Source organism: Pararge aegeria, chromosome 17 (genome assembly GCF_905163445.1).
Source record: "Pararge aegeria chromosome 17, ilParAegt1.1, whole genome shotgun sequence".
Lineage (NCBI taxonomy): Eukaryota > Metazoa > Arthropoda > Insecta > Lepidoptera > Nymphalidae > Pararge > Pararge aegeria.
The window spans coordinates 5,048,394-5,075,411 of NC_053196.1; the positions used below are offsets into that span (position 1 = coordinate 5,048,394).

The following is a 27,018-nucleotide window of genomic DNA, read 5'->3' on the forward strand; positions in this document are numbered from 1 at the left end:
AAAAAAAACTTTATTTATTATTTAAATAATAATTATTAGCGGCCAATATGAATTTATAGTTTATCAAAAGTTTAATTATTTACCCCCCCTTATAAAGCAGAATGCTACGACGATGATATAAACGGGAACGGTATACAAACAGTGCCGCCAAGACAGGCGTCTTCAAGTGGCGGATGAAGACGCGCTGTCTACGGAGCGCCCCACGAGGACCACATAACCACCGGACTTCCAAACGCTTCCTCGCCGCTGGCTGACGGGCGCTTGCCAATGCACATTGGCAAGCTCGACCTCGCTGAGCGGCGGGCGTAAGCCCCATCCAGGACATACCAAGTCGCCGCAGTACCGCTGATCGCCGCGTCATAACGCAGGTTTGATCGCGCTGCCGCGACTTCTTCCCCGGACTTGACACCACGGACCCAACGGTCCCACCAAGTGACCCGTCTGTAGTTGCAGACGGCGTTGCTACCACCGAAAAGGGCCATCGCCCTGAGCGGTTACCCCGAGCCCCATTTTGGGACTCCGAGGAAGAAGAATAGGAAACAGTGCCGGATTAACCACGTAGCAAGAGTGGCAATTGCTACGGGCCCCGCGCGAAAGAGGGCTCCGCATATTTAATACCTCTCATCTCTGTCTGACTGACTGACTGACAGGCAGACACGCACACGCACACGCATACGGACATCGCGTATAGTAATTTACTACACTATTAATTACCCACTAAATTGTAACCTATAGATAGCAAATACGTATTGTATTTAAGATACGTTTATACGTATTTAAGATACGTATTGAGTATTGAATTGTATTTTTACTACTTTATACTTAAGAACCCATAGCAGATCAAGGGATCTGTTAAAGAATTTGCTACGGGCCCCGCGCTTGCTTAATCAGGCACTGTATCCAAAGGAAATCTATACCTAGTATTATGGAATATAATAAATAAAGCTTTGTGTTCATTGTGGAAGAAACACTATAGCGGATCAGATAAAATGCTGTGAAGACGTTAACAGAACATTGGTAGGTGAGTACCTAAATACGTGTATCGAATGGGTCGCCAGGGAGAGAACGTTGCCCTAATTTATAGATGTTCTCTTGCAATTTGTGACTCTTAAGCTCATCCCTCGATTTGTTTACGATGCAGTACGATTAAGGGCTAAACGGAGATATATTATGAGCAGTAATTACCTTTATTATTATTATTATTCAATTAATTTATTAACTAAAATTTACAAGTTGTCTTAATACTATTACGGTGTAAGAATAAATTCTTAAGAATAGTGGCACCTACCTACTCACTTTTTTTTTTATTCCACTGCAATCTAGCCCTTGACTGCAATCTCCTGGTGGTAATTGATAATGCAGTTTAAAATGGTAGCGGGCTAACCTGTTAGAGGGTATATATATATGGTCGTCATACCCCTAAACGGTTTCTACGCGACATCGCACCGGAACACTAAATCGCTTAGCGGCACGTCTTTGTCGGCATGGTGGTAACTAACCACGGCCAAAGCCTCCCACTAGACCAGACCAGAGAAGGTCAGAAATTATAAATTCCTGAATTGCCCTGCCGGGAATCCAACCCGGGACCTCCTACGTAAATTCCCAGTGCTAACTGTTGCGCCGGGCGGTCGTCAAAACTCACTACATCAATCAAGATATTCATTATCCTCATTCTTCCTTAAAATAGTAATTAGCGTTATAATTGCCTAGCCTGTAATACCTGTTTTTACCTAAATCAGGGACAGTAGATTTTAAATGGCACCATTACATACATGTATTACATACACACCAATATAATTTGTGAGGCACGCATTTGTTTGTATAAATATTATAATAACTACTTTACATTTTAAAAACTGTATGGACCTACATTCTTGTGAATTAAATTATTATTATTAAATTATTATTATAATTCTTCACTTCAATAATAGACCGATAGAAACAAGCAGCTAAGCGATTTAGCATTCCGGAACGTTTAATATAATTCATACCCCTAACAGGTTAGCCCGCTACCACATTAGACTACATCACACGCCAGCAGGTGAGCTAGCTGTTGAAAACTAATGAAATTTACATTGAAACGCACTTGACTATAAGTCGGCAATTGACAATGGCTAGCTTATAAAGGCTAGTTTTTAAAGTTCTTTCACCAGAATGCAACTAGGCAGCAAAGCTGTGAGCTAGGCTATGAAACTAAATGATCGTTTCCACTGATCCTAAATGTTGTAGCCGATAGGGTAAGATGCGCTCACTTAGCTACCATCCATAGCTCCCGTCGTAACACGTAAGCCTCCAAAATAAAAACAAATTTCGTTGACACGAGTACTAAGCGCGCTAAGATATAGATATACTGGAACGATTAAGATATTCAAATTTCATATGACAGGCTACCATTCGAGTGTCAGCAAGCATCAGTAAGTTTTCTAAGCTATGTGCGTTTTTATAAATTAAAATATCACTCGCTCCAACGGCGATGGAAAACATCGTGAGGAAACCTGCACGCCTGAGAGTTCTCCATAACGTTCTCAAACGCGTGTGAAGTCCACGAATCCGCACTGGGCCGGAGTGGTGGACCACTGCCTAAACCCCTCTCATTGTGGGAGGAGACCCGTGCCCTGTAGTGGGCCGGTAATGGGTTGATGTGATGAGTACGATTAGTAGGTTCTTCAGAGGTGTGTTACGGAACTCCTGTTGTCATATGAAACAAAACGGTCATAGTAACAGGTCCCATGTTATTGCGTCGGTTTCGAACATAGACTAGGTCGTGGTAAGCAACGGTGGTAATTTCCCGTATTTATAGTTTAGAATTGCGTGCTTTCGCCAAGGGGTTGAAAGGCAATACTTTAACATCGATTTCCCGACTGCGTCTCGCCGGCGCCCAAGTACTAAAACTTGCAAGTAATATATTTAGCGTTTTCCTTTATTTTTAACCCCAAACGCGAAGAATATTCGTATTTACGAAGTAGATAAATAATATGTAAGACTAAAGTATCTATAATCTATTTTTTGTTTCATGTTACTTGTCTTTTTATAACTTATTAGTGTAAAAAAACGTTTTAGAAATATTAAAAAATAATATATAAAAACATTCTTAACGCAATCTTATTTTAATTTTATTTGTTTCTATTAATATTAATGCACTTCTTTTTATTCTATTTTAAAAATATACTTTCTAATAAAAATTAATGAAAAGATTGTGTACATCAAAAACAAAAACCAACGCGAAGTCGCGTTTGTTATATATGTGTACGGGTATATTTATATTATTATCGGTTATTTAATTGGTGTATGCTACATTCTATGTGTTTTACTTCTTAGTTTCAATTATACTGTTTCAGCCTTAATAAATAAAAATAAATGAAATACATATAACTATTACGGTTTTAAAGCAAGGGATATTATGAATTCTCAGTATTATATGGGAGTGTTTTAATTGACGAGGATGTACAATTTCCAAGTTCTCAAACTTACAAAAAAAATCGAAACATTAAGTACTTTTTAAATATGCCTCGGTTAATATATACTTTATAAGGATCCACAAGTTATATCTTTACAATTTTAATAATAGTGTTATTATCTATCTTGGAAAAAATATCAAAAATATATTTTTTTAAATGGCAAATAAAAATTTCGTAACCGACAGGATTTGAACCTAAGACTCTCTGGCAATCGCGGCCATAGAGTCGCAGGTCCAGTCAACAAAAGTTGTTAGTCGTTATTATAAGCTAGATATTAAATCTGACGCAATATCACAACAAATATGGCTTTATACGGAATTGCCCCAGATAAATTCATCGTAGCTAAACAACAATCAACTATTATGTTGCTATATGAGCCATTAACCGATATGAAAAATTACGTTTTCAGTTTTCATAACATGCGATCCGATATCGTTTCATGTAAAATGTTTACGGTATAAAGTCGGATGTGAGCTTATCCGGATGACCTTGGGCAAGGGCCTGGCCTAGGGCCTACTACCAATGGGGCTCGTACAGTATCAGCACAGGGTATGCCCTAAGTGGGCAAATTACTGAAAATGAATAAAAAGTGTGTGCGTGTAACCTTTACGCCTTTAAGTAAAACTTTTATTATTATCGATTAATGAAAGAGTAAAATGTACCTGGTACTCCGCCATTTAATTTTATATTCACTATTCCGTTTAATATTCTATTTAAAATTCATTAATATCACTTTCACTTTTATAAATACTAGCTGACCCGTGCAACTTCGTCTGCACCAAATCGGTTTACCGGAAAACACGAATAAAATTACATTTTCTAAAAATGAATCCTACCAAGATTTATTTATCGCCCCCGAAACCCGCTGTATACTAAATTTCATGAAAATCGTTGGAGCTTAGTCAGAGATTCCAATTGTAATAAGACATACTTATTTTTTTAATTTTTAATTGCGAATAAAATAATAAAAACACAGTTGTTACATAAATCTCATTTTTTTTAAGACGCGAGTCAGTCAACGCGTGCCTTTATACATCCCCTCTGCGAGCGAATTACATAATTAAAACGCGTGGGAAGGAATGGCACGAAGTAAATTATTGCTAGGCATATTGTTTGCGAATGAGACTTTAATTAACCTTCAGGAGCAGTTTCAAGAATATAAATTGTTTAGTTTACCTGTTAGTTAATCTATTAGAACTAGAATAAATTAATTGCTTGTTTATTCCACTAAAGGTAAGCTCTAGACAGAAATTTCTCCTGGTGGAAAATTATGATGCAGTCTAACCTCCCTACATAGCAGTGGCGTGCATAGAGGGTATGCACAGGGTATGCACAGATGATATAAAATGAAGAAAATTTCCTGAACGAGTTATAAATACTTAAGGGTGCCTACCCTTCCCTTAATCGGTTTCCCTTGGTTTTCCTAATCCTAAGGTTGCCTAAAAGAGATCGCTACTAAGCGATAAGGTCGCCCTTTGTATCCTACTTTTTAAGTTTATTTTTGTTGTGTCCATTGTTTTTTTTTTCCTATTTGTGGTGTACAAATAAAGTGTATAAATAAAAAAAATAAAAAAATACCCTTTAATAATTCTTACAATGCCTATCCTTAAGTTTTTAATACTCGAGTTTTCCTTAAGACTGGAGATTTTCTTCAATTTATATCACCTACATACCCTGTGCATACCCTCTATGCACGCCACTGCTACATAGATAGTGTATCGTGACGCCAATCGGTTACTTCGCGGCATCGTGACAGAACGCTAAATGTCACACGGGGCACGTCTTTGTCGGTAGGGCGGCTAGCCACAGCTGCAACCTCCCACGAGGCAAGGCCAGACAAGAAAAAAATATACAAATTTCCATTACCCCTGCCGGTTATAGAAGCCAAGACCTCCAATTTATAATCCACAACACTAACGACTGTGCCAAGGAGGTCTACAAATATACGTTATGTATATATAAAAGGGGCGAAATATTAATCGATGTAAATTATTATGACACAATACTTAATATAAGGTAGACACATTCCAATATAACTTTACGAGTAAACCAATCATTTTCCACCCACGCGCTTTCAGCGACGCCTTTCATGAAATTGAATAACCAATGAATATATTTTCAGAGCTCGAGCACAATTTATAAAAGAACTAGCAGTTAGCTCGCAGTTTTCCTCCGCGTTCATTACAGTATCCCGTGGTAACGATTTGTTTTCCCACGATAAAATTTACTCTCCGTCCTTTCAACTATCCCTTTACCAAAAATCAAGTCGAATGGTTGCTTAGTTAAGGCTCAAAGTTTTTAATATCCAGCCATTTATAACATGGAAATAACAATACACTTCAACGGTTAAAGCTTTTATACAAAGTGAAGTGGAAGACTTAAATTAGATGAATACGGTCCTGCTTCGGATCGAATTGGGCCTACTTCGGCCTAGCAACGTCTGCCCTTCGACTCATCTCCTAAGTAAACAACTTAGGCATATACCAATAGAGGTTGTTTAAAGTTCAATTTCATTAAGAAGGTGACGTCATCGCCAGCGATATAAAATCGCTGTGACAAGTTTAAAGCTCTAAGGCCCACCGCACAAAAGCAATGTTATCAAAGAAAGTGTGTGTGCTCTTTTGTTTTGTTTTGTCATTTCTTCACGGTTAACTAAGCAACCAATCATCTTACTTTTTGACACAAAGTTAGTTGAAAGTACGCAGAGTAATATAGGCACGTTTTTATCCCAAGAAAACAAGCAGTTCTCACGTGATTTAAAAAAAAACAAAAGTAATAAACGCGCACGAATAACGCGGTTAACAGGTAGTTGTTAGTATAAGTATTAACAATAAATTTTCTCGCTATTTTTTTTTATGGAGGGCACGGCACCACTCAACACGACTGTGTATTTATATTATATATTTATATTATAACAAATTTAACCTGCACCCGCAATTTTGTGTCAACCACATATGTTTTCAAAGTGCGGATTTTAAATTAAAAGTGCAGGACCCTTAATGGTCGCATTAGTAAAAGACCTGCGTAACCTTTATACACTGTCGCGACACTGTCTAGACGTACTGTCTGTACTAGAACTGCTGTATCTCTTCTTTAAACTATTATAGTATGCCGCGTTCGGATATTATCGCGGAACGTTATTTTTTTACGGCCCGACAAACACTATGTGTCCGCAACGGTGTAAACATTAATATTTTTTCAAGAATTATATTTACTTGGTCTACGCTGATCCTTAGGCTAACAAGTATTTCACTTCGCAATATTTATATCAAGTATTTACCCAATAGCTATAACCCACTTTCAGGAAAATGAATATACTACTATATTTTCTCCGGAATGGACATATTTTTTTAAGGCCCATTTGTTGATCAGTCGGTAACCATCGCCTATGATCAGAGCAACACTTCGAGGGCATGCAAGGAACACGTCCTTTTAAATTGCCACCCGACTCCAGCAACTTGAGGTTTAGGTGTCAAACCTATGGTGTATAAACTATGGAATGTAGAGGGTCTTAAGTTAACCATGTCTATCATATCGCCAGCAAAATTTACAACATTCTTTAATGACTAGAATCTGCCGTCCGATCCTTGGTTTACAACAAGTACAAACAGCATTGACTTTTCAAATGAGCAAATAAAGTAGTAGGTACTACTCAGTGGTAACTACTTGAAAATAATATGTGTAATTCATTCATTCAATATGGATACACACTACAGGACCGCGCCACGTCCTCGTAACTTCTATAAATGCACTAGGGCTAGAATGGTTGTGTTGTTCAATGAATGTTTAGACATCGAAAAGGCATCAAAGGGGATTTCTCATGTCGATCTACAAACACTGTAATATGTTTATTATTACCACAAGTTACGTACGACGTTAGTAAAAATAATAATGCTGCCCGGTGTGCGGTGGCCGTAAGGGTACAGATCCTCACGTTATTTCAGTTTGATTTGTGAGGGAAGAACTAGATCAAAACATTACTTTCGCATATATCTTTCTGAAGTGCAACAATAAGAGATTTGGTTCCTCGAACTACAGCTTTACTTCCTTAGAATTAATACGCGAACGTAAAGATCAGATTTTTTTGTATAAATTAGTTAATAGTATGATCGATTGTCCTTATTTATTAAATAAAATTAAATATAGGATACAAAAACCATTAAAGAGAAATTGTCAGACGTACACAATTCACCTTGCACAAGTTAATCGTAATTACTGTAGAACTAGATTTCTCCTAATGTCATGCGATAGATATAGCAATAAATACCAACATATTGATATATTATTTTATAAGTACGAGAGGTTTGCATCCGAAATCAGGGAACGTGTTTAAGTCGTGTCCTGCTTCCGGCAGCAAACCTTACCTAACTGTTGAACGCGAGCTTATATAAGCACGTCTCGGGAAATGTAAATATGTACCTACAAATTGGTGGAAACTTAACTGACTTATTATATAAATATGCTACGACAATACACACATCGCCATCTAGTTAAGCCGTCCCAAGTAAGCGTAGCTTGTGTTATGGGTACTAAGATAACTGATGATAATTACTTATAATATATAGATAAACACGCAGACACTGAAAAACATTCATGTTCATCACACAAATATTGTCCAGTTGTTGGAATCGAACCCACGGCCTAAGACTCAGAAAATAGGGTCGCTCCCACTGCGCCAATCGGCCGTCAAATATTGGATTGGATATTGGAATTATCTTATCAAATTTTGTAACCATGTAAAATGTAAAGCTGTACGTTTTCCAAATAAAAAAAAAAATATCTTGCAGAATACAGATAGACAGGAAACCTTGAGACGAAGTTAGTACCTACCTACTTGAAAAAAAAAAACAACTTTTCCTATTTTCCAACCTCTGACAACGTGACGTGAAAACGTGAGGAGCTCGTTGTTCGTTTCATTTGTAACAAGGCACGTGACTATTCCGTCAGTTTCGGGTGTTCATTAAAACTTCAAGTTTTGTTTATTATGCTAATAAACTGAAAAGTACGTAAAGAGCCGGCTTAATAATAATAAAGTTATGCTCTCTAAATATTTCGTTGGTAGTTGTTCAGCTACGAACACTAGGTCCTGGTTTCGATTCCTAGGGAAGGACCGGAATCTGTTCAAATTTCTTAGTACCTTGGGGTTTGGTGTGAGAATTTCTACCTACGTATACATATTCCACAGAATTCAGAACATTACAGAAACCGTGTATACGACTAATATTGGAGCATTAAAAGGCACTCCATTTTAGTATTGTTTTTTTTTTTTTTTTTAATTTAGTTCGCAAAACTGACAATCAACTGCTTACTCTAATATAAACTATAGGACATTTGGCATGTGTATACAATTGTGCCTTCTCGATGCGAACATAGCATGCAAATCCGTTGGGTACATAAGGCTGCTGCAAACAGCTAGAAAAACTAATTTAGAATAATACTGTGTGTTACTTGAATATGCGGTCACTTTGTGGATGTCGTGTCGTTTACTGTGTTTACGAATGTTATATTTATTTTAATTATGCCGTCTTATGCTGTTACATACAAAGAAACACACTATCACATTCAAAATATTGGTACAGATTTATTCCATTTAGCAGTTGACAATCGTTTTTGTACCTCTAATGTTCTAAACGTTTATCATAAAATGGGAAAAATGGGAAAAGTTTGTGTGTGACATCCAACATAACGCGGTTGTGAAGTAAGACGTGCGCGGGGCGTATTCACTGATTTTGTACACAATGCACTGCATGGTTGAATGAGAGTTCTGTATGTTCTTAATTCTGTGACTTATTCGTTTATTATATAATTGTCAAGTAGAAGGCGCTCTTATATATTATAAATATATTATGCTGAGGAATGTAGGTTACTTTGCGATGTTTTCCCTCACCGTTAATGCGTTAAAATATTATATTGCTACTTTTGTAGGAAGCCTGGTTCTAAATTTCCCCTCCCCCCGCAAGGTTAGCAGAAGTCCTAACCACCGCTAACTTATTCATAGAGCGGTAAATATGAACTATCTCCTCTGCCGTTAGGCGAGTGACCCACCCCTGTTGTAACTCCCCATTCTTTGTTTGCAGGAAGTTTGTTTACTTCCTCAGCTATCTCCCCATATTAGACGTAAGAAAATATACAAAATTTATCCCTACCAAAGATTTATTCTCTAGCCCTAGACAAATGACCATTTATCTAACTCATACCACAGTATAAGTACTTTTGATTAAATTATACCTTTGCGGCTGTTTTTCTATCAACTTGAGGCATATGTATTAAGCTACATAAACCGCATGGTTCTAATAAATTGTAATACTGGTAGCTCAGAGGTCATGAATGTTAAGTTTTTAATTGAAGTATATATTATTTATGATTTTATGAGAAATAACTACTATACTTAAATTAACAATTGAAAAAGCTGCCGACGCGACGGACTGACTGACTGACTGACTGACTGACTAACTGACGTACTGACTTACTGACACGCACACGCTCACGCACACGCATACGCATCACTTAAAACTTATAACACCCCGTCGTTTTTGCGTCACGCACGTTAATAAAATGTCCCATTGGAAAGCCTACTCAACCCCACTCAAGATTTGCTAATTTTCCCGAAAGACGTCACTGGAGTGCGGAGCCGTGGGTGGGCGTAAATGGGTGTCTGCGTATGATGTTATGTCAATATGTCCTATCCTGACCTTCGCGCAATATATGTATATATATAAATGAATTGCTGTTCGTGAGTCTCACGAAAACGTCTAGCCGGATTTGGCTGATTTAGGTTTTGAAATATTCGTGGATTTCTAAGAAAGGTTTTTTTTTTTTTATTAACGAAAGACCAGCGTTTGACGACAATCATGCCCGTTAGAAAGCAATGATGAGGTCTAGGTTGGAGCACGCTTGCCTAGAAAAAGCCTGTTCACTCTAGTCTTGAAGGTACTCAAATTATACGTGGCAGGAAACAGTTGCCGGGAGGGCGTTCCACATCTTAGCGGCACGTATCAGAAACGTGGATAAAAAACGTGGTTCAAACGGAAAATACGGAAAAGTTGCAAGGAAAATACTAAAAACAACAATTTTATTCTTATTCTCATGGAAACGTTGATCCATTAATCTATCACCATCCCGGGCAATACGCAGTTCGGCGGATCAGGTAGTTATGAATGAATGAATGAATGAATACACTTTTATTGTACACCAAAGAAACAAAAAGTTTCGTTACAAAGATATAAATACAAATCAAGAGAGTACAATTTGGTGGCCTTATCGCTACATAGCGATTTCTTCCAGGCAACCAATGGCGTAAAAGGAAAAAACATAGAAAAAGAGGTAGGTGGTGCAATAAATAAGATTTAAAAATTATACAAATATATAAATATAAATAAAATATATATATGTATATAAATATAACTATAATATATATATATATATATGTATATAAATATAACTATATATATATATATATATATTACATATAAATACAAATAAAATATATAACATAAATATCTATATAAATATATGTTATGGTTTTTTTTTCGTGGGGAAATCCTCATGGATACCTCCACGCTTAGCCCTTCCACAAGACAACAGCATAGCACTTCACCACTGCCACGGGAGTAGTCATAATCTTTACACAATAACCTGAAGAAAAATATTTGAAACCCTTTACCAATTACAATATACACCGGGTTTTTTATACATTTAAAAATTTGGAAGCAACTCTTAATTTTAGTTAGCTGCCTGAATAGACTGCTATTGAATGAATTCATACCGCCGCCGCACCGCGCCACTGTCACTCGATAAAGCATGCTTCATATGCACCAACAAATAATTTAATGTTCTTAATATTTTTTTATCTCGTAAATAAATAATAACATTGAACAGATTAACTGGGTCGCTTTGAAATTGGGTCACTTTGGGGACACTTTGGAATTGTACTACGTACGTACGTCTTTGACGTATCCAGGTATCTCACCATCGAAGACTACTTGATCGAAGTGGTTACTTGCGTAAATGAAATCTACTATATAACTGAAACCAAGAAAGGCTGTCCTCGGTATAATTAATAAATTGCAAGTGAGTTGGCAGAGGTCGGCCGGCTCGTAACCCTGTCCCGGGATATTAATGGCTCTTTACACGAGTAAAATTGTTAAAACTTTACCGTTTATATAGCTACATGGCTGTAACTCGCCAAGTTCAGTTTCGAATTAACAAATGGTCTCAAGGGATTTCGTTTATGAAATTATGGTTTTAGTTTGGGGATACAGAGTAGTTTTAAGTTGGAATCTCTCTCCTAAGGGAGGGTGCTGCGTAGTTACGCAAATCGTCGGTCTGTTTATTAAGAGTATTCCAAAAATATTGAGACTTCTTTTTTACACGCTTTATTATTACCTTCACTTGTATGTTTGTATGTTTGTAGCCGACTTCTTTGGACGCTATTTTGACCCACTTTAAACGGTCAGATTTCGTTCAAACTTTGTAGACATATCGAGGACCGATGACAATACACTAATTTGAGAAGATTATTCCAATTTTCAATGTAAAAAATAAGATTTTCATTAGCTTTGTTGGTATGTTTGTAACCGACTTCTTTGGACTGGATTTTGACCCTCCTCAAACGGTCTGATTTCGTTCAAACTTTGGAGATGATATATCGAGGACCGATGACAATATACTAATTTGATAAGATTATTCCATTTTTTTTGATTTGTAAATTAAGATTTTTGTTAATTTATATAATTTTCAGCTGTAGCCACTAAGGCAGGCATGATGTTCATTTTAATTTCCAACCATTATCTTTAACTTCTCTCTTTGATCTCTAATTATCTCTTTGATGGTGAATGGGTTACTGATTATAATTTTGCCCTAATAAAAATAATAGATCAAGAAAATCTAAAAAAAAACGCTTTTATAACGTGTTTTCCAGTTTGTTTGAACTATTTAATTTATTAAACTAATAGATCTTGATCTTGGTGCTTAATGATAATGCAATCTAAGATTAGCGTTGAGATTTGTGACAGTCAGATTGTGTTTTTGTGACAGAGCTCGCAGTGGCGTGCATTGGGTTCCTTACCAGGGTATGCATACTGCAGGAAAATTGAATATATCGACTAAAATTCTCCTCGTATATGGGTTATACATCAATTTTAGGGTATGCAGTGCTTTTGTGGATTTATGAAGTGTACGCCACATTATTTATGCCGCTCTGCACTGCTGTATTCCGGCATTGGCGTGTTCCATCAATACTCTGTTCCGGTCTGAAGGGCGTAATTGGTGGTGTTATGACAGTCACATGAGGCTTAACATCTGTGCCTCAGGTTTAAGGACACAGGATTTTAAATAATAGATGAAAACTTCAGTAGTAAAAACTTAGTCATTTATTTGACGGCCGACTGGCGCAGTGGGCAGCGACCCTGCTTTCTGAGTCCAAGGCCGTGGGTTCGATTCCCACAACTGGAAAATGTTTGTGTGATGAACATTAGTGTTTTTCAGTGTCTGGGTGTTTATATGTATATTATAAGTATTTATGTATATAATATTCATCAGTCATCTTAGTACCCATAACACAAGCTATGCTTACTTTGGGGCTAGATGGCGATGTGTGTATTGTCGTAGTATATTTATTTATTAAGCCGGTAAACGCAGCGTAGGTCGGCCCCAAACGAGGTGGACAGATGACATCAGGCGAGTAGCTGGGAGCCGTTGGAGGCAAGCGGTCCAGGACCGTGCATTGTGGAACTCCCTACAAAAGACCTATGTCCAGCAGTGGACGTCAATTGGTTGAGATGATGATGTTGATGATGATTTATTTATTTATTTATTTATTATTATTATTCTCGGGCAATATTTTCTCAAACAATAAATAATCTGCATAAACAAAACAAACAATGAACACTAATGATGCTTGTTAAATAATTAAAACTGGCGAACAAAAGGCACAGGTTGCCTCACCACAGTTTTGCTCCGAACACGAAATTTAATTGAGACGCCTAAAAGTGCTGTATAGGTTAAGAAGATAATGAATACTTCTTAGAAATGCGGAAGGATAAACGTTCTTTTAGGTAAAACCTAAGACTTTGGATACGTGTGCGTGTGTGAAACAAGATGGTGTATTAACCTTTTTTCACAACTCCCTCAATATGGGTATCATATGAAAGTATTTGTAAGGTATAATACGAACACTAAGTATGTACAATAAGTATCTACTCATCTTACACCGGATTAATGAAGCTCTCTATAGGTCACATCAAACGTTCTACGTTTAAATACAACTTGACGGCTAGACTATTGTTTTTATTTTAAATCATCATCATCACATCAACCGATAGACGTCCACTGCTGGACATAGGTCTTTTGTAGGGAGTTCCAAGTTCCACGATTCTGAGCCGCTTGGATCCAACGGCTACCTGCGACGCGCTTAATGTCGTCTGTCCACCTCGTTGGGGGTCGACCAACGCTGCGCTTACCAGTACGGGGCTGCCATTCCAGCACCTTGGGACCCCAACGTCCATCCTTTCTCCGAACTATGTGCCCGGCCCATTGCCACTTATTTTAAATATATTTTTTTATTAATAAATATTTTATTTTAACACTTATTATCCTATTCCGGACTAGTAGTAGAAATCTAACAAATAAAAAATCGGTTTTCTGTACTGACGATAGTTGAACGTGCCAACGTCATAAGAAAACACTGATGGAATGGCTGCATTTTTCAAAAGAAAATTTTAATTTTGTTTGTTTGATAGATATTTTGGATAGATATAGATAATACAATTATGTCAATTTTTTTTTAAACTTTTCACTGCATTTCATACTTGACGAAAATGTATTATTGTATAGCAGCTGTCCACGCGGACGCATCGCTCACTCAAGTAGTAAAGAGACTGATGTCGAACGCTGCCGAATGCGGAGGCCGATTGTGCCTCTTTGTCGCTTGTTCCGCGCTCTCGCTTGCACTTCAAGCCTTAAATGGAACGCCTCAGAGCGAGGTAACGCCGCATGAGGCTCCATCGAATTATAAGACGTTGTCACGTCAAACAAAATGAAAATAGGTCTATCCGTGCTCACGTTATAAATTGTGTGACTAACACGACTTTGTTTTATATATAGAGATTAACATGAAGGCATGAAATTAGATTTGTTAAATTTTGTTGGTAAAACTTGGTATGATATTTCGAACGTGGATGTTTATTTCGAAAAATAGAAACAAGTTTATGGGAAAGAGTAATTTAAATTTTATGTGAACGAATTTGTCCCAAATTTGCAAAATATTAATGCCGCACCTCCAGCCTCACCTGCGCCATAGGGTGTTTCTTATGCAACGAATTGTTAATTATATTGTTTAATGGTTGCTATTGTTTATTATCACTTATGCATTACATACATTTTTATTTATTTGTGAACAATAACATAACTTAACAGCTAATGAATTAAACGATGATCACTGTAAAAGTATGAAACTGCGTAACAGTGATCACGCCCACCTTCAAAACTTAAAATTTACCACTGTTCACTGGATATTTATTAAGAAATCTTAATACATTCAGAAATAATTGGAATTATTGAATGATTAGCTGCTCTAAGACGAAAAATATTGGCCGCACGGCAAATACTACCTATTTCTTTGTCTTGTGTATTTAAGTAAAGTATACCTGTTGTTCCTTGGATAAATAAATAAACCATGTTTGTTCTAGTTCAGTTCGCAATAAAAACAATATACACGCGACCACTTTTATAAAGTGCACTTGAAGTTCAAGGTTTAAATGAAAAAGATATTTAATAACATGCTATGATAAATAGTAAGTGCCTAGCGACACTTAACTTAGTTTTGTTATAAAAACTCCTTTTTTCTTTATGCGTGAAAAAATTCACAAAAAAAATACATTCGGAAAAACTATACAACATGACCTCCAGCAATGTAAAACTATAAAAACCTAGTCAATCTTGAATATTAAAATCTCGTGTCACGTAAGTATAATATGTGCTCGCACTCATCCGAAACGGCTCGACCGATTTTAATGATTTTTTAAAAATTGTTATTAGTAGGTATGAGAGTGCCCGTATCCAGAATTTTTCTGTAATTTTTTTTCAAAAAAAATAATATTAATTTGTTTTGGTATCGGTATGTTACATTTGTTTAAGATATAATATTTAACGTGGCGCTGCTTTTCGAGAAAGGCGACGTCTACCGGATGTCCCCCACTAGTATTTATTTTAAAATTCTACATAGACACATAATAAATAAATAAGATTTGAAATAAATACGAAACGTCCTTTATATGTATGTATATTGTATGGGAGAAATGTATCTAACTTCAAATCCTTTTTACACACTTAGGAGGCACTTACCTTAAGAGTGCTTCGAGTTTTTGTTGTTGTATTACATCTGGAACAATAAAGTCAGTTATTAAGGCATTATCAAATATCTTTCTACGGTTTTCGACGGCTGATTGGCGCAGTTTGCAGCGACCCTGCTTTCTGAGTACAAGGTCGTGGGTTCGATTCCCACTACTGGAAAATGTTTGTGTGATGAGCATGAATGTTTTTCAGTGTCTGAGTGTTTTTATGTATATTGGTATTTATTTATGTATATTATTCATAAAAATATTCATCAGTCATCTTAGTACCCATAACACAAGCTACGCTTACTTTGGGGCTAAGTGGCGATGTGTGTATCTTTGTAGTATATTTATTTATTTATTTCTACGCATTGATACCTAAGTATATATTTTAACATTTGTACCCTTTAGGACAGACAAAGATAATTGACCATACAGCCTATTCAGTCGCATAATTTTCTCAACTGTATGTATATAATAGTCTTCATCACAAGGAACAATTTTTTTAAATTCAGTATAATTAGGCGAAGGTTTAATCACATTCAGCCTACTCTAAACAACGGGTATTATATGTATCGCATTTTCTGTTTAATTCATTAACATTTTATTGAACAACTGTTGAATATCAATGATTTTATTATAGTCGAGCTGTAATCGATTAAACGTTAAAAAAAAATAGTAACTCGTTAGCAGAAGCCGTAAAAGCGACACTTAGCATAAACGAGCACCGTATTGCATTGTAGATTACCGACCTACTTCCACAAAACGATTTAAACGTAATATCTACTGCGATTCGATCTCAACCTATATCGAGGACAGACAACTTAAATATGAAGAACGTATCACTTCTAGCCTTATAAGATTTCTACTATATTTACATACCGCGAGAATTCCGAATACGGAATTTCAGCGAACAAAATCGCGGTTTTTTTTTCACAAGCAAGCAGATAAATAAGGAATAACAAGAAGGAAAGCGTGCAAAGAACACTTAATATATATCTTAGGCGTAGGTGTTAAGCCTTTTGTGCCTTTAAATACGCCCGTGGCGTGCACTTCATACATGCACAAAAGCACTGCCTACCCTAAAATATTTAAACAATGTTCGTATAGGGGCCTCCCCCTATACATCTGATGTAGTCTTTCAATTTAGTTGTAGTTCTAAAAAATTTAAGTATTCAGTATTGCTGAGCCTTAAATGAAGGGTTTGCTGCCGGCCGCTGAGGAGTTCTGTCCTCTATCTCCAACCACTTTCATCAGAAATACACAAAGATTGGCAAAATTAAACACATATTACAACCTCTATAGTGCAAAAATAATTATTTAAATCGGTTATAATTTGTCGGAGTTATGGTGTAAAATCGTCAACCACTCCCAAAGGAACCCAGCTTAATGTCGGGATAAAAAGTATCCTATATTACTTCTAACACTTCCAAGAATATGTGTACAAAGTTTCATGAGGATCGGTTAAGTAGTTTTTGCGTGAAAACGTAACAAACAAACTTACATTGACATTATTAATGGATAAGGATAATGAATATTAAAAAAATGACAGCGTTGTTTGTCATCTAAAATAAACATTTTTCATAAGCTCGTAGTAAGATAAATGGATTTGTCCTATCACATGAGTCACTGACCCGTTATGGCCCGTAACCGAAATCGCAGGGTGTGTTATTGTTCGCGAAAGGGCGACAAAGTCAACTGTGGGTAAACGAACTCCTAAATAGGGTTTTGACGAAATTTAATTAATGGCACTAAGCCCGTTATAAACGTTATCGATAAAGTATTTTGGCACAATGGAGTCGAAAAAGGTACAACCGTAAAAGCTACAACCTACCTTTGTCGTTGTAGGAGGTCCAAAGCCCCATCATTCAGTAGTACCCAAATTTCTTATTTTTACAGACTTAAAAAAGAAGGAGGTGGTTCTCAATTTGTCGGAATCTTTTTTTTTTATGTACGAGTATGTAACCCGATTACTCAAAGACGCCTGAACCGATTTCAAAAATTTTTTTTTTTTAAAGGGCTTACTTTCAGTGGCGTTCCTATGGTTTTGAATTTGAGCAAGCCCAGTTACCTAAAGGACAAATTTAACTCGTCATGATCTCTAAGTCACCATTCTTGTTGTGCTAAATGACAAACCATATCAACAAATCTTTGAAAAACACTACGGTTAGGGTCAGCACGCGAATTATGACAAAGAAGTTTCTACCTATGCAATGTTTGCCAAAATTAAAAAGTAATCATAGTAATCCCAAGTGTTTCTTTGAGTTCTGCTCTCTTTAATTCTTATGATGCCTGGTACTTTATGTCGTAACCAGCCGCGTTCCAACCATTATTTTTATTAGAAAAAAATATGCAAAAATTTACCTGTTGCTCGCCAATTATTTTTTGTTTTCGCCACAGAAATAATTTGCACACAAATTGAGCTCATATTTAACAATATTTACTATAATTTTTAGAAAACAAACCAGTAAAATGCACTATTCAACTCAAAAAAACAATAATAAACAACTAAGTAGTTACTAATCAATAATAATGAATCTGTCAAGTGTCAACTAGTTGTAACGCAAACAATAACACGCGTGAAGTTGTTTCATTTCGCTCTCTGGTCATCTTCACTAACTTCAACTAGCAATCTGGCATTTGATCTCCATACTAAATTATTAAATAATCTAGATTGTCTCTGCTAAATACATTGAAATTTCTATGAGAGAGAGCAGTATAATAAAAGCCCCATATAAGCAAATGAGTATGAGCGAGACAAAGCGGGGCCTCCGGTCGCGTACGAAGACACGCGAAGAGCGCGATAGTGACAGTTCGGCGCGGCGCCGCGCCGTTCGGCTGGTTGCTACCACAGAGACTACCTGACAGAGTAACGTAGTGCTTGCAGTAAAGCAGACAAAGAGTATATACATTATTAAGCAAAAGTTAAAACATTGTATTTATATACTCATTGCTATCAAGTTTTAATTATTTTGTTAATTTAATTTCGGAATAGTCGAGAAATTTATTTAAGAGATATTGTAACGCAAGCCCGGCTTTTCGGCTTGTATGGTAGTACCGCCACTGCATACTTTTCAGGTGGTCCCATTTAAATTTCATAGAAATCGGTTGAGCTGTTATTAAAAATCAACAATAATGTAAAAATAATGTAGCTTATTTTTTTGCTTTTTAGTTCCTGGGCGTGTGTTGAAGTCTGTTTTTTTTTTAAATTTATAAATAATTTATGTATGTATGTAATAAATATTATGTATAATTGCATGTTACCACGCAACCAAGTCTTTGGAAGTTCGTATCTCTGCCACAATCATGGGTTGCAGTAATTTTGTAGATTCGATGGGGTTTCTTAAAAATTTGAACAATATTTGTGCCGTACGAGTTGATTTTCTTACCAATAGCGCCTCACAAGCATTAAAAAAGTAGTTCACTGGTTGAGGGATTAGGATAACCTGCATATACAAGTTAGGAACAACGATAATGTTAATACCGATGTTAAAAGTAACATTTAAAAAAAAATTAGGAAAACGGTTGACCTAAAGGCCATCTCTGCAACTTCCCGCTAATTCCATACTTATTTTGTTCTTCGATCTCGAAAGTCTGATAGAAGTTTCATAAAAAACTATTTTTTAATTCTCTAATTGCTATAACTTTTGAACGAATCATCCTATTTGCACGTGGTTGGCGCCATTCGGCGCAGCTTATTGAGTTCTACGAAGAATTCTAGATCAAAAATTATTTAGACGAAAATTTTCAAAATTATTCTAAAAAAAACACATTTTAGGAATTTTTCTCGAACGGATCAACTGATTTTGACCGGACCGGCGGTGATCGACGAGGTTTTTGGGATCGATCGGTAGAGCCGTTTAAAAGTTATTCTAAAAAACAGTTGCTCAAAATTTTTATTTTTGAGATTTTTTGTTATTTTTGAAATTGTAGAAAATCTAAGTTTAGTGAAGCTCTTTCGAATGCCGCCGATCGCGATCCAATCGACCAAGCCGTACAAAAGTTTTGACAAACCGTTTACACTACTAATATTGAAGCATCAAAAATCACTCCGCTTTAGTAGCGTTTCTCGCACAGGCGGTGAATCACTTCATTCGACTTAGCAGTTGACACTAAATATTTTACCTATAATATTCTAAACGTTTACCATAAAATGGGCAAAATGGGTATAGTTTGTTAAAGCAACATTCCGCGGGTGTGTTTCACTGTTTGTGGGCAAAATGCACTGCATGCAATGGCTGAATGAGGGTTCTGTAAGTTCTTAATTCTGTAGTTTTAATATAACTGCCGTCTTCCAAACAGGTAACCCGCTCACATCTGCATCATCACTTACCACCGTGAGACTTACACTAACGATGGTGAGACAGTCAAAGGCTAACTTGTAGTTATAAAACATTAAAATCGAATGAGTATAACTTTAGGATATGACAGTACTAGTCTAGTCTACCAATCCTCACTTGGCCAGCGTGGTGCACTAAGGTACAAACTGCTTATTCTGAGAAGAGATACGTGTCCTGTACGATCATACATACAGGATGTCTTGTCTTAATAAAAATCCATTTGCAAAATATTCTTTAGCTTCCTGAAGTATATTTTGTAATGGATGGGACGAGTGCATTCACCGGCCGGCAGTATCGCGTGCGGCGCCACCCTCGATAACACATCGCAGTAGTGCTGCCATGCTATTACAATTACTGGGACAATATAATAATAACACAAATGACAACCACTTGGAATTTCCGATGAGTTATGACCGGACAATTATAAGTTTATAACGCCGAAGGTACTAGTTGGCCTACTGTTTTTAATGTTCTTTAAATTAAAGATTTTAAACTAAGATTTTTTGGTTAATCAACATTTCTTAGATATAGTTCAACGGGTACATACCACGATTATATTTTGGATTTGTCGATATTTCGACTCAGTTGCATGGATCGATTGAGTCCCGTCGTGACAACGATCCATGCAACTGAGTCGAAATATACACAAATCCAAACTATTATCGTGGTATGTGCCCGTTGAACTATATTTAAGAAATGTTCTTTAAATTTTTCCGAGCTTTTAGCAGCGTCTCATTTCTGAGAATAAAGTATATAATGTGTTTTTTATATGCATTTTAAATTTATAAAATTGATAACTCCTCCAAGTATAGGTAAAAACACTAATGAAAATAATAAAAAATGTGTTTATTATGTAACATGCCCACCGTCTTTAAAAGAAAGATTATTATTCAGAAACAAGAGCGTCAAAATAATAAATATTATTTTATTATGCTTTATGCTTTAAGCGACGATGCTAGTCGGCTCCTGTCATCTGTCATCTCATAAGCATCATCGAACTTTAAATATATGATTCCTTAAAGCGAAGAAACAGTAGGGATCGTCTTAACTAAACAAATACATCATCAACCTTATCCTATTTATCCAAATATTGGGCAAAGGTCTCCTGCAATGAATATAGAGAGATAACAAATCTAGCATTCAACTTTATGGATATCCTAAAACAACAATACCGCCAGCGTGGCGTGCACACAGGGTATGCACATGGTATGCACCAAGCGGGCAGATGATAAAAAAGAATAAATAATCAAGTATGACTAATAAAATGGTTATGGATTAGGCATTATAAGATTATAAAATAATTATAAAAAGCCTACCCTTAAGTTTTCATAACTCGTACTGGTGATTTGCTTCATTTTATATCATCTGCATACCCTGTGCATACCCTCTATGCACACCACTGACTGCCAGACCTAACCACTTAGCTGACACAATCCTGTTACATTGCATGTCTGAGCTTCATTTGATGAAGGTCAAGCAAAATAAACTTCATGGCTACCCTAAAAGAACAGCACTGCCATTCCTATCCCTATAGCTGACACACACATTGCATATATACGCTGCATTTTGGTGTAGGTCAGGTTTATAAAATGCTAACATTTAACTTTATGGGCACATTGAAACTGTAGCGGTCTCCACGTTACAGTTCTAGATGGCGCTATAAAACTCCTGCATCGCGCTAGCGAAGTGTTCACGAAGAATGCCTATATATAAAACTTCCAAAAATGAATGTTCGTACCTCGGCCCCCGAGCACGATCAACCGCTCGGAGGAAGATCTTCCTATTGTTACGTTCGAGCGTATCACCATAGCTCCCGTACAAAACTAAAACACTGCGGCACCGATCTCGATATAAGCTGTCACATATCCACCTGCATGACATATACCTGATGCATATTGGCCTGGCAAATCAAAATCTAGCATCAAACTTATGGACACCCTAAAACAACAATACTGTCAGACCTAGCTTTAGCTGACTCAATCCTCCGGCATTGCATTTATGCGCTGCATTTTGCTAACGATCAAAATATCTGTCACATATCCCCGCACATTGTCTGTATACGCTGAGTCCTTGGCGTAGGTCTGGCAAAATAAAATCTAGCATTAAACTTCATGGGCACCCTACAACAACACGGCATGCCAAACCTATCCCCATAGCTGACACATCCTCCTGCATTGCATGTGTGCGCTGCATTTTGGTGTAGGTCAGGCACATTCAATTTTACGGACACCCTGAAAAACAACACTGCCGAAAATATCTGCATAGCTAAAACATAGGTACCCTCCTGCATTGCGTGTATGCGCTGCATTTTGGTGTAGGTCAGACTCATTAAACCATAAAGACACCCTAAAACAACAACATTGAATGACCTATCCCCATAGCTGACACATTCTCCTACATTGCAACTATGTGCTGCATTCTTGGCGTAGGTCTAGCATCTCAAAGTCTTGCATGGAACTGTAGAAATAATTGGACTAAAATAATTAATTAATGTAGAAGCAGTGAATGTAGGACCCTATTGAAGATTTCACCAAACGGTTTTTAAAAAACTTGTGCCTGACATCGGGACATTCCTCGATCAAACTTCCGGAATTTAAATAAACCTTAGTATAACAAAAGTACGCTTGCTTATTTTACTGTTAGTATAACTAGAAAGAAGTATTTTTTTAACGATGTAGGTATCTACTTTTTATCTGAGAGTTCCTACGAGAACGTAAATTAATATTATATAGAAGCAAAGAGTAGCGTAGCCGGAAGCAGCTGATCTCAGCCAGCAGCCATCATCATTATTATCAACGAATTACCGACCTACTACAGACCAGAAGGTTTTAGGCCTTAGTACACCACGCTGTCCAGTGCGGGTCAGTAGCCACAGCGTCTCAACATCCTTCCTTTTGAACACTTCGCAGGGCATGCAAGGAACTCTTTTAAAAAGTGCACGCCACCGTGTTTCCATCAACTTGAGGCGTAAGTGTACGCCTTGTACCTGTAATTACCTCGGCAACCAAACAGACTGGAACACAGCACTGCTGCTTGGCGACAGCTATGCTACTTTACTAACCACACTCTTTAAATCATATCACAAAAATGCTACCAGAACACAACATACTAAAGTACTAAGAGAGCGAATATATTGTAGCAACCTTTTTATATGTATGGTAAGTGAACAATTACTGTAAAAAATTTAAAATTCATTTATTTCCAGTAGGCCTAATATTATTACTTTTGAAACGTCAAGTATGTCTGTTTGCAGTGAGTCACCACCAGTTCGGAAGGCAGATTCTACCGAGGCGAAGCAGACTCAAACTCAGCAGTTGTTCTTTTCCAACATTGTTTTACAATTTAACAATCTTTGTTCTAAACAATTGTCTTACCAGAAACTGACATAAATTAGTGATATCTGCATATCGTCTGCGAAAGGTGCAGAACTCCTTTGTGGGGTTGAGTATACACTTTTACAACATGATTCCTAAGGAAATTCTTGACCTACCAATGCATACATTTAAAAAATGTTTAAAAACGCATCTAGTACAGCGAGGTTACTATAAATTTGATGAATTCCTCAATGACAAATTAGATTGGAAGCAGCCAGCCTCGCTCTCATCTCCCGCAAGATAGCAAAATGATTGTAAATGTTGATGTTGGAAAAGAGCAACTACTGAATTTCTTGCCGGCTCTTCTCGGTAGAATCTGCTTTCCGAACCGGTGGTAGAGTCACTACAAACATACATACTTGACGTTTCAAAAGTGCTTATAAAGCAGGCCTACTTGAAATAAATGAATTTGAATTTTTATGAATTTGAATTTATCTTGTGTGAGATGAAAATGGAATGGCTTGCTTCCAGGCAATCTTGTCATTAAGAAATTCATCAATAGTTTAGTAACCTCGATGTATTGAGTGTGTTTTTATACATTTTATAAATATATTTTTATACTTGTTAAGCCCAGCCAAACTTCATTATGGCTTAGTCCAATATTCACTCCTCCATTCCATAGGAAGTTTATACAAATACTTTTTTATAAATATAAAAAGTTGGGTAAAAATTTAATTTACTCTTGGAGTTCAATAAACTTACACAGAAGGTATTTTTTTATAGTATAATATATTGGTAGGTGAAAGTAAAACAGAGCCGATGTATTATATTGATTTTTTGTTTCACATTAACGTTCTTTGTTTAAAAATTTTGTAGCAATAGTTAGTTTAGATTGTAATTCAGACTCTAGTTTCCTAATAATAATTGAACAACAGCCTTCAAGCACGAAGGGTTTCACCTAATTTATTAAATAAATAAAAAACTTTACAGATAAAATTTTACATGAAATACTATGAATGACCCATAATTAACATCTATATGCTTCTTTAAGTCACGCTAGTGCTTTTAGTAATTGAAATAAACGATATTACCTAGTCTGGTTTAGTATCTTTAGTACTACTTTCCTGAAAAATCAATAAGGGTAACAAGATGTAGTTCAGTAGTAACTATATAAGAGATACAAACTAAAATGTCCACTTACCAGATCATAAGAGGCTGGAACTGATCTCGGAAAACACTTTTTAAATGTTCAATCGTCAATACAATCAGAATAATCCAAAATATTTATTTATTTTCAGCAGCAGTTGTAACACTATCACAAAAAACTATGACATTATGAGGATAATAATCAATCAACATGACATTCTTCTTTTTGACGTTTATACGTATTACGTTCCGTTTCACGGCAACTGCTTTCACCGTGAAACGGAACGTCCTACACTTTGATCACCAACGATTTTTTAATCAATGTTAGTTTACCTGGGTGTGAGCGTTTATATATTTTAGTTAATTTATGGTTCCATAAGCAAGGGGTCCCTAAACTTTTTAAAGATCCATCCCAAGTTCAAGGGTTGACAAAATTCAAGTTGACTAACCTAACTTAACAACGAGAAATTGAACCCATCCTGGGTTCAGTTCAAGTTCAGTTATAGTTCTTGCAATTCACGAAGGCGAGCGGGATTTACTTGTGGTAAACACGTATCTGTAAAGGTGTAACAGTGTGCGTGAGATCGAAAGCGGGTATGGTTAGCATAAAAAAAATGAAAAGAAAAAAACTCATAATTTACTATACAATATTTTTAATGCAAATAATAAAAATAATAAAATCCCAAAATTACTAGGTTAATTTAGGTCGATAATAAATCATCTTCGTTTAAACTATCACTGCTACTTTCAAACTCATCTGTACCGCTGTCACTTGATTCACCTACATTAATAACAAACTCAAAGTCAGAATCAAAGTACTTCATGTATTCTTTTTCAATTTTTTCTACATGATTGCAGGTATTAAGCCAAGTGTTGCTGTCAATGCTGTTCAAGCCCTCAAAAATTAAATTTTGTACTTCAGTCATGTTTTGTGCTATGTTTTTAGAGGCAATGCGATTTTTTAAAATACCCCAGATATTTTCAATCGCGTTTAGTTCGGGATGATAGGGAGGCAATCGCAATATTTCGCAACCCTTGCTTTTTATTATCTCGTCAATTTTATACGTTATAAAACGCTCTCTATTTTTTTTTATTAAATCATACAGTTCTATATTTCGCGACTTTTCATCAAACGGAATATTGTTTTCTGTCAGCCACTTTTTCATATCACTCTTACAAGAATTTGATGTAGGTATTTTACTGCTTCGGGTGTTGTGATAAGATGCGTTATCCATCACAACAACTGACTTTTCTGGAATATTTGGCAGAAGCTTTTCATGAAGCCACTTGACATAATTGTCGAAATTCATGTTGGAGTGATAATCTCCAGCTGTGGATGCTGCTTTGTATACTAAAGAAGCATCTTTAATAAAACCACTACTGTTGCCTGCATGCACTATAATGAAACGGCTGCCCGTACTCAACTTCTTTGAAAAAGAAGTGTCTTTTTTTCTTGGATCTTTGTTATTTAGACACCAGGTGTTTTGTCGTACATGAGAAGTAAGTACATATGTTTCATCTGTATATACAATATGACGGCCTTCTGAACGATATTGATTAATTTTTTTCAAAAAATTAAAACGCCATAGTTGTATTTCGTGTCTTTCTTGTAATGATTTGCGGTTGTTATCAATTTTTTTCCATTTGTAACCCATTTCTATGAGCAAAGAGCGTAAAGTGTTCAAACATCCGTCAAAACAAATTTTTTCTCTCAAAACTGACTGAAGTTTCGCTAAAGTTGGTATTTGTTTGTGTTCCATGTGAAAATTTTGTACTGTAGTTCGAATAATTTCTCTGTTCATATTGTCCAACGTGAATTTGCTGTCTCTTTTACGTCGTTTTTTCATGGGTGAAGTGAACTTGGAGGAAGATGACGGCAACTCCTTTTCTTCTTTCAATATTCTAGTTAAAGTGCGCCCAGAGATGCCAGTTGCTTCCGCAGTACGTTTAAGTGAATTAGCCAAAGGACTTAAATCACTTTTGTCACTGTTATTCACTTTCATAAAATTATATTCTTCTTGAAGAAAGTGAAATACTTTAGCGATAATTGCTCGTCCCTATAAATAATAAAACATACTATTAAATATCCAAAACACTTAGAAAATTGTTGCATGTCCAAAAACCTTTTCCTACAAAATGATATCTACTGTCTATTCTTTCTGGCAAAATATAAATTAACTATTTCAAAATTCATCAAAAAACGATTAAAAATAAAAAATGCCTTACCTCGCTATGAACAACTTTGCGTTTTGACATGCTGACAGTACTTCGTGGCAATGAGCGTCGTGGAAACAACAAGCACAAGTGACCGTTGCGACGGCTCGGTCGCAACTGATCGCTCCGTCAGACACGCACACTACAGCAATGTACATATACACGTTCAACCACGAGCAAAGCTCACTCGCCTTCGTGAATTGCAAAAAGTATA

The 27,018-nt window shown here is 36.3% G+C and overlaps 2 protein-coding genes across 2 annotated transcripts in view; both read right to left on the reverse strand.

The window, feature by feature from the left end:
* Window positions 1-24,750, reverse strand: part of LOC120630886 (kinesin-like protein unc-104) — a 130,992-nt gene extending 106,242 nt beyond the window's left edge. The window contains exons 1-2 of the mRNA XM_039900205.1: window positions 24,646-24,750; window positions 15,801-15,837 (exon numbers count right to left, since the gene is read on the reverse strand). The gene's annotated coding sequence lies outside the window, so the exon portion shown is untranslated. The remainder of the gene's footprint in view (window positions 1-15,800; window positions 15,838-24,645) is intronic.
* A 343-nt stretch (window positions 24,751-25,093) lies between these two features.
* LOC120631240 lies at window positions 25,094-26,846 on the reverse strand. Its single transcript, XM_039900722.1, has 3 exons — window positions 26,817-26,846; window positions 25,283-26,647; window positions 25,094-25,146 (listed from the first exon to the last, which is right to left on the reverse strand). The coding sequence occupies exons 1-2, from the start codon at window positions 26,844-26,846 to the stop codon at window positions 25,292-25,294; spliced, it is 1,386 nt and encodes a 461-aa protein (XP_039756656.1). The 3' UTR covers window positions 25,094-25,146; window positions 25,283-25,291.
* Window positions 26,847-27,018: the final 172 nt, after the last annotated feature.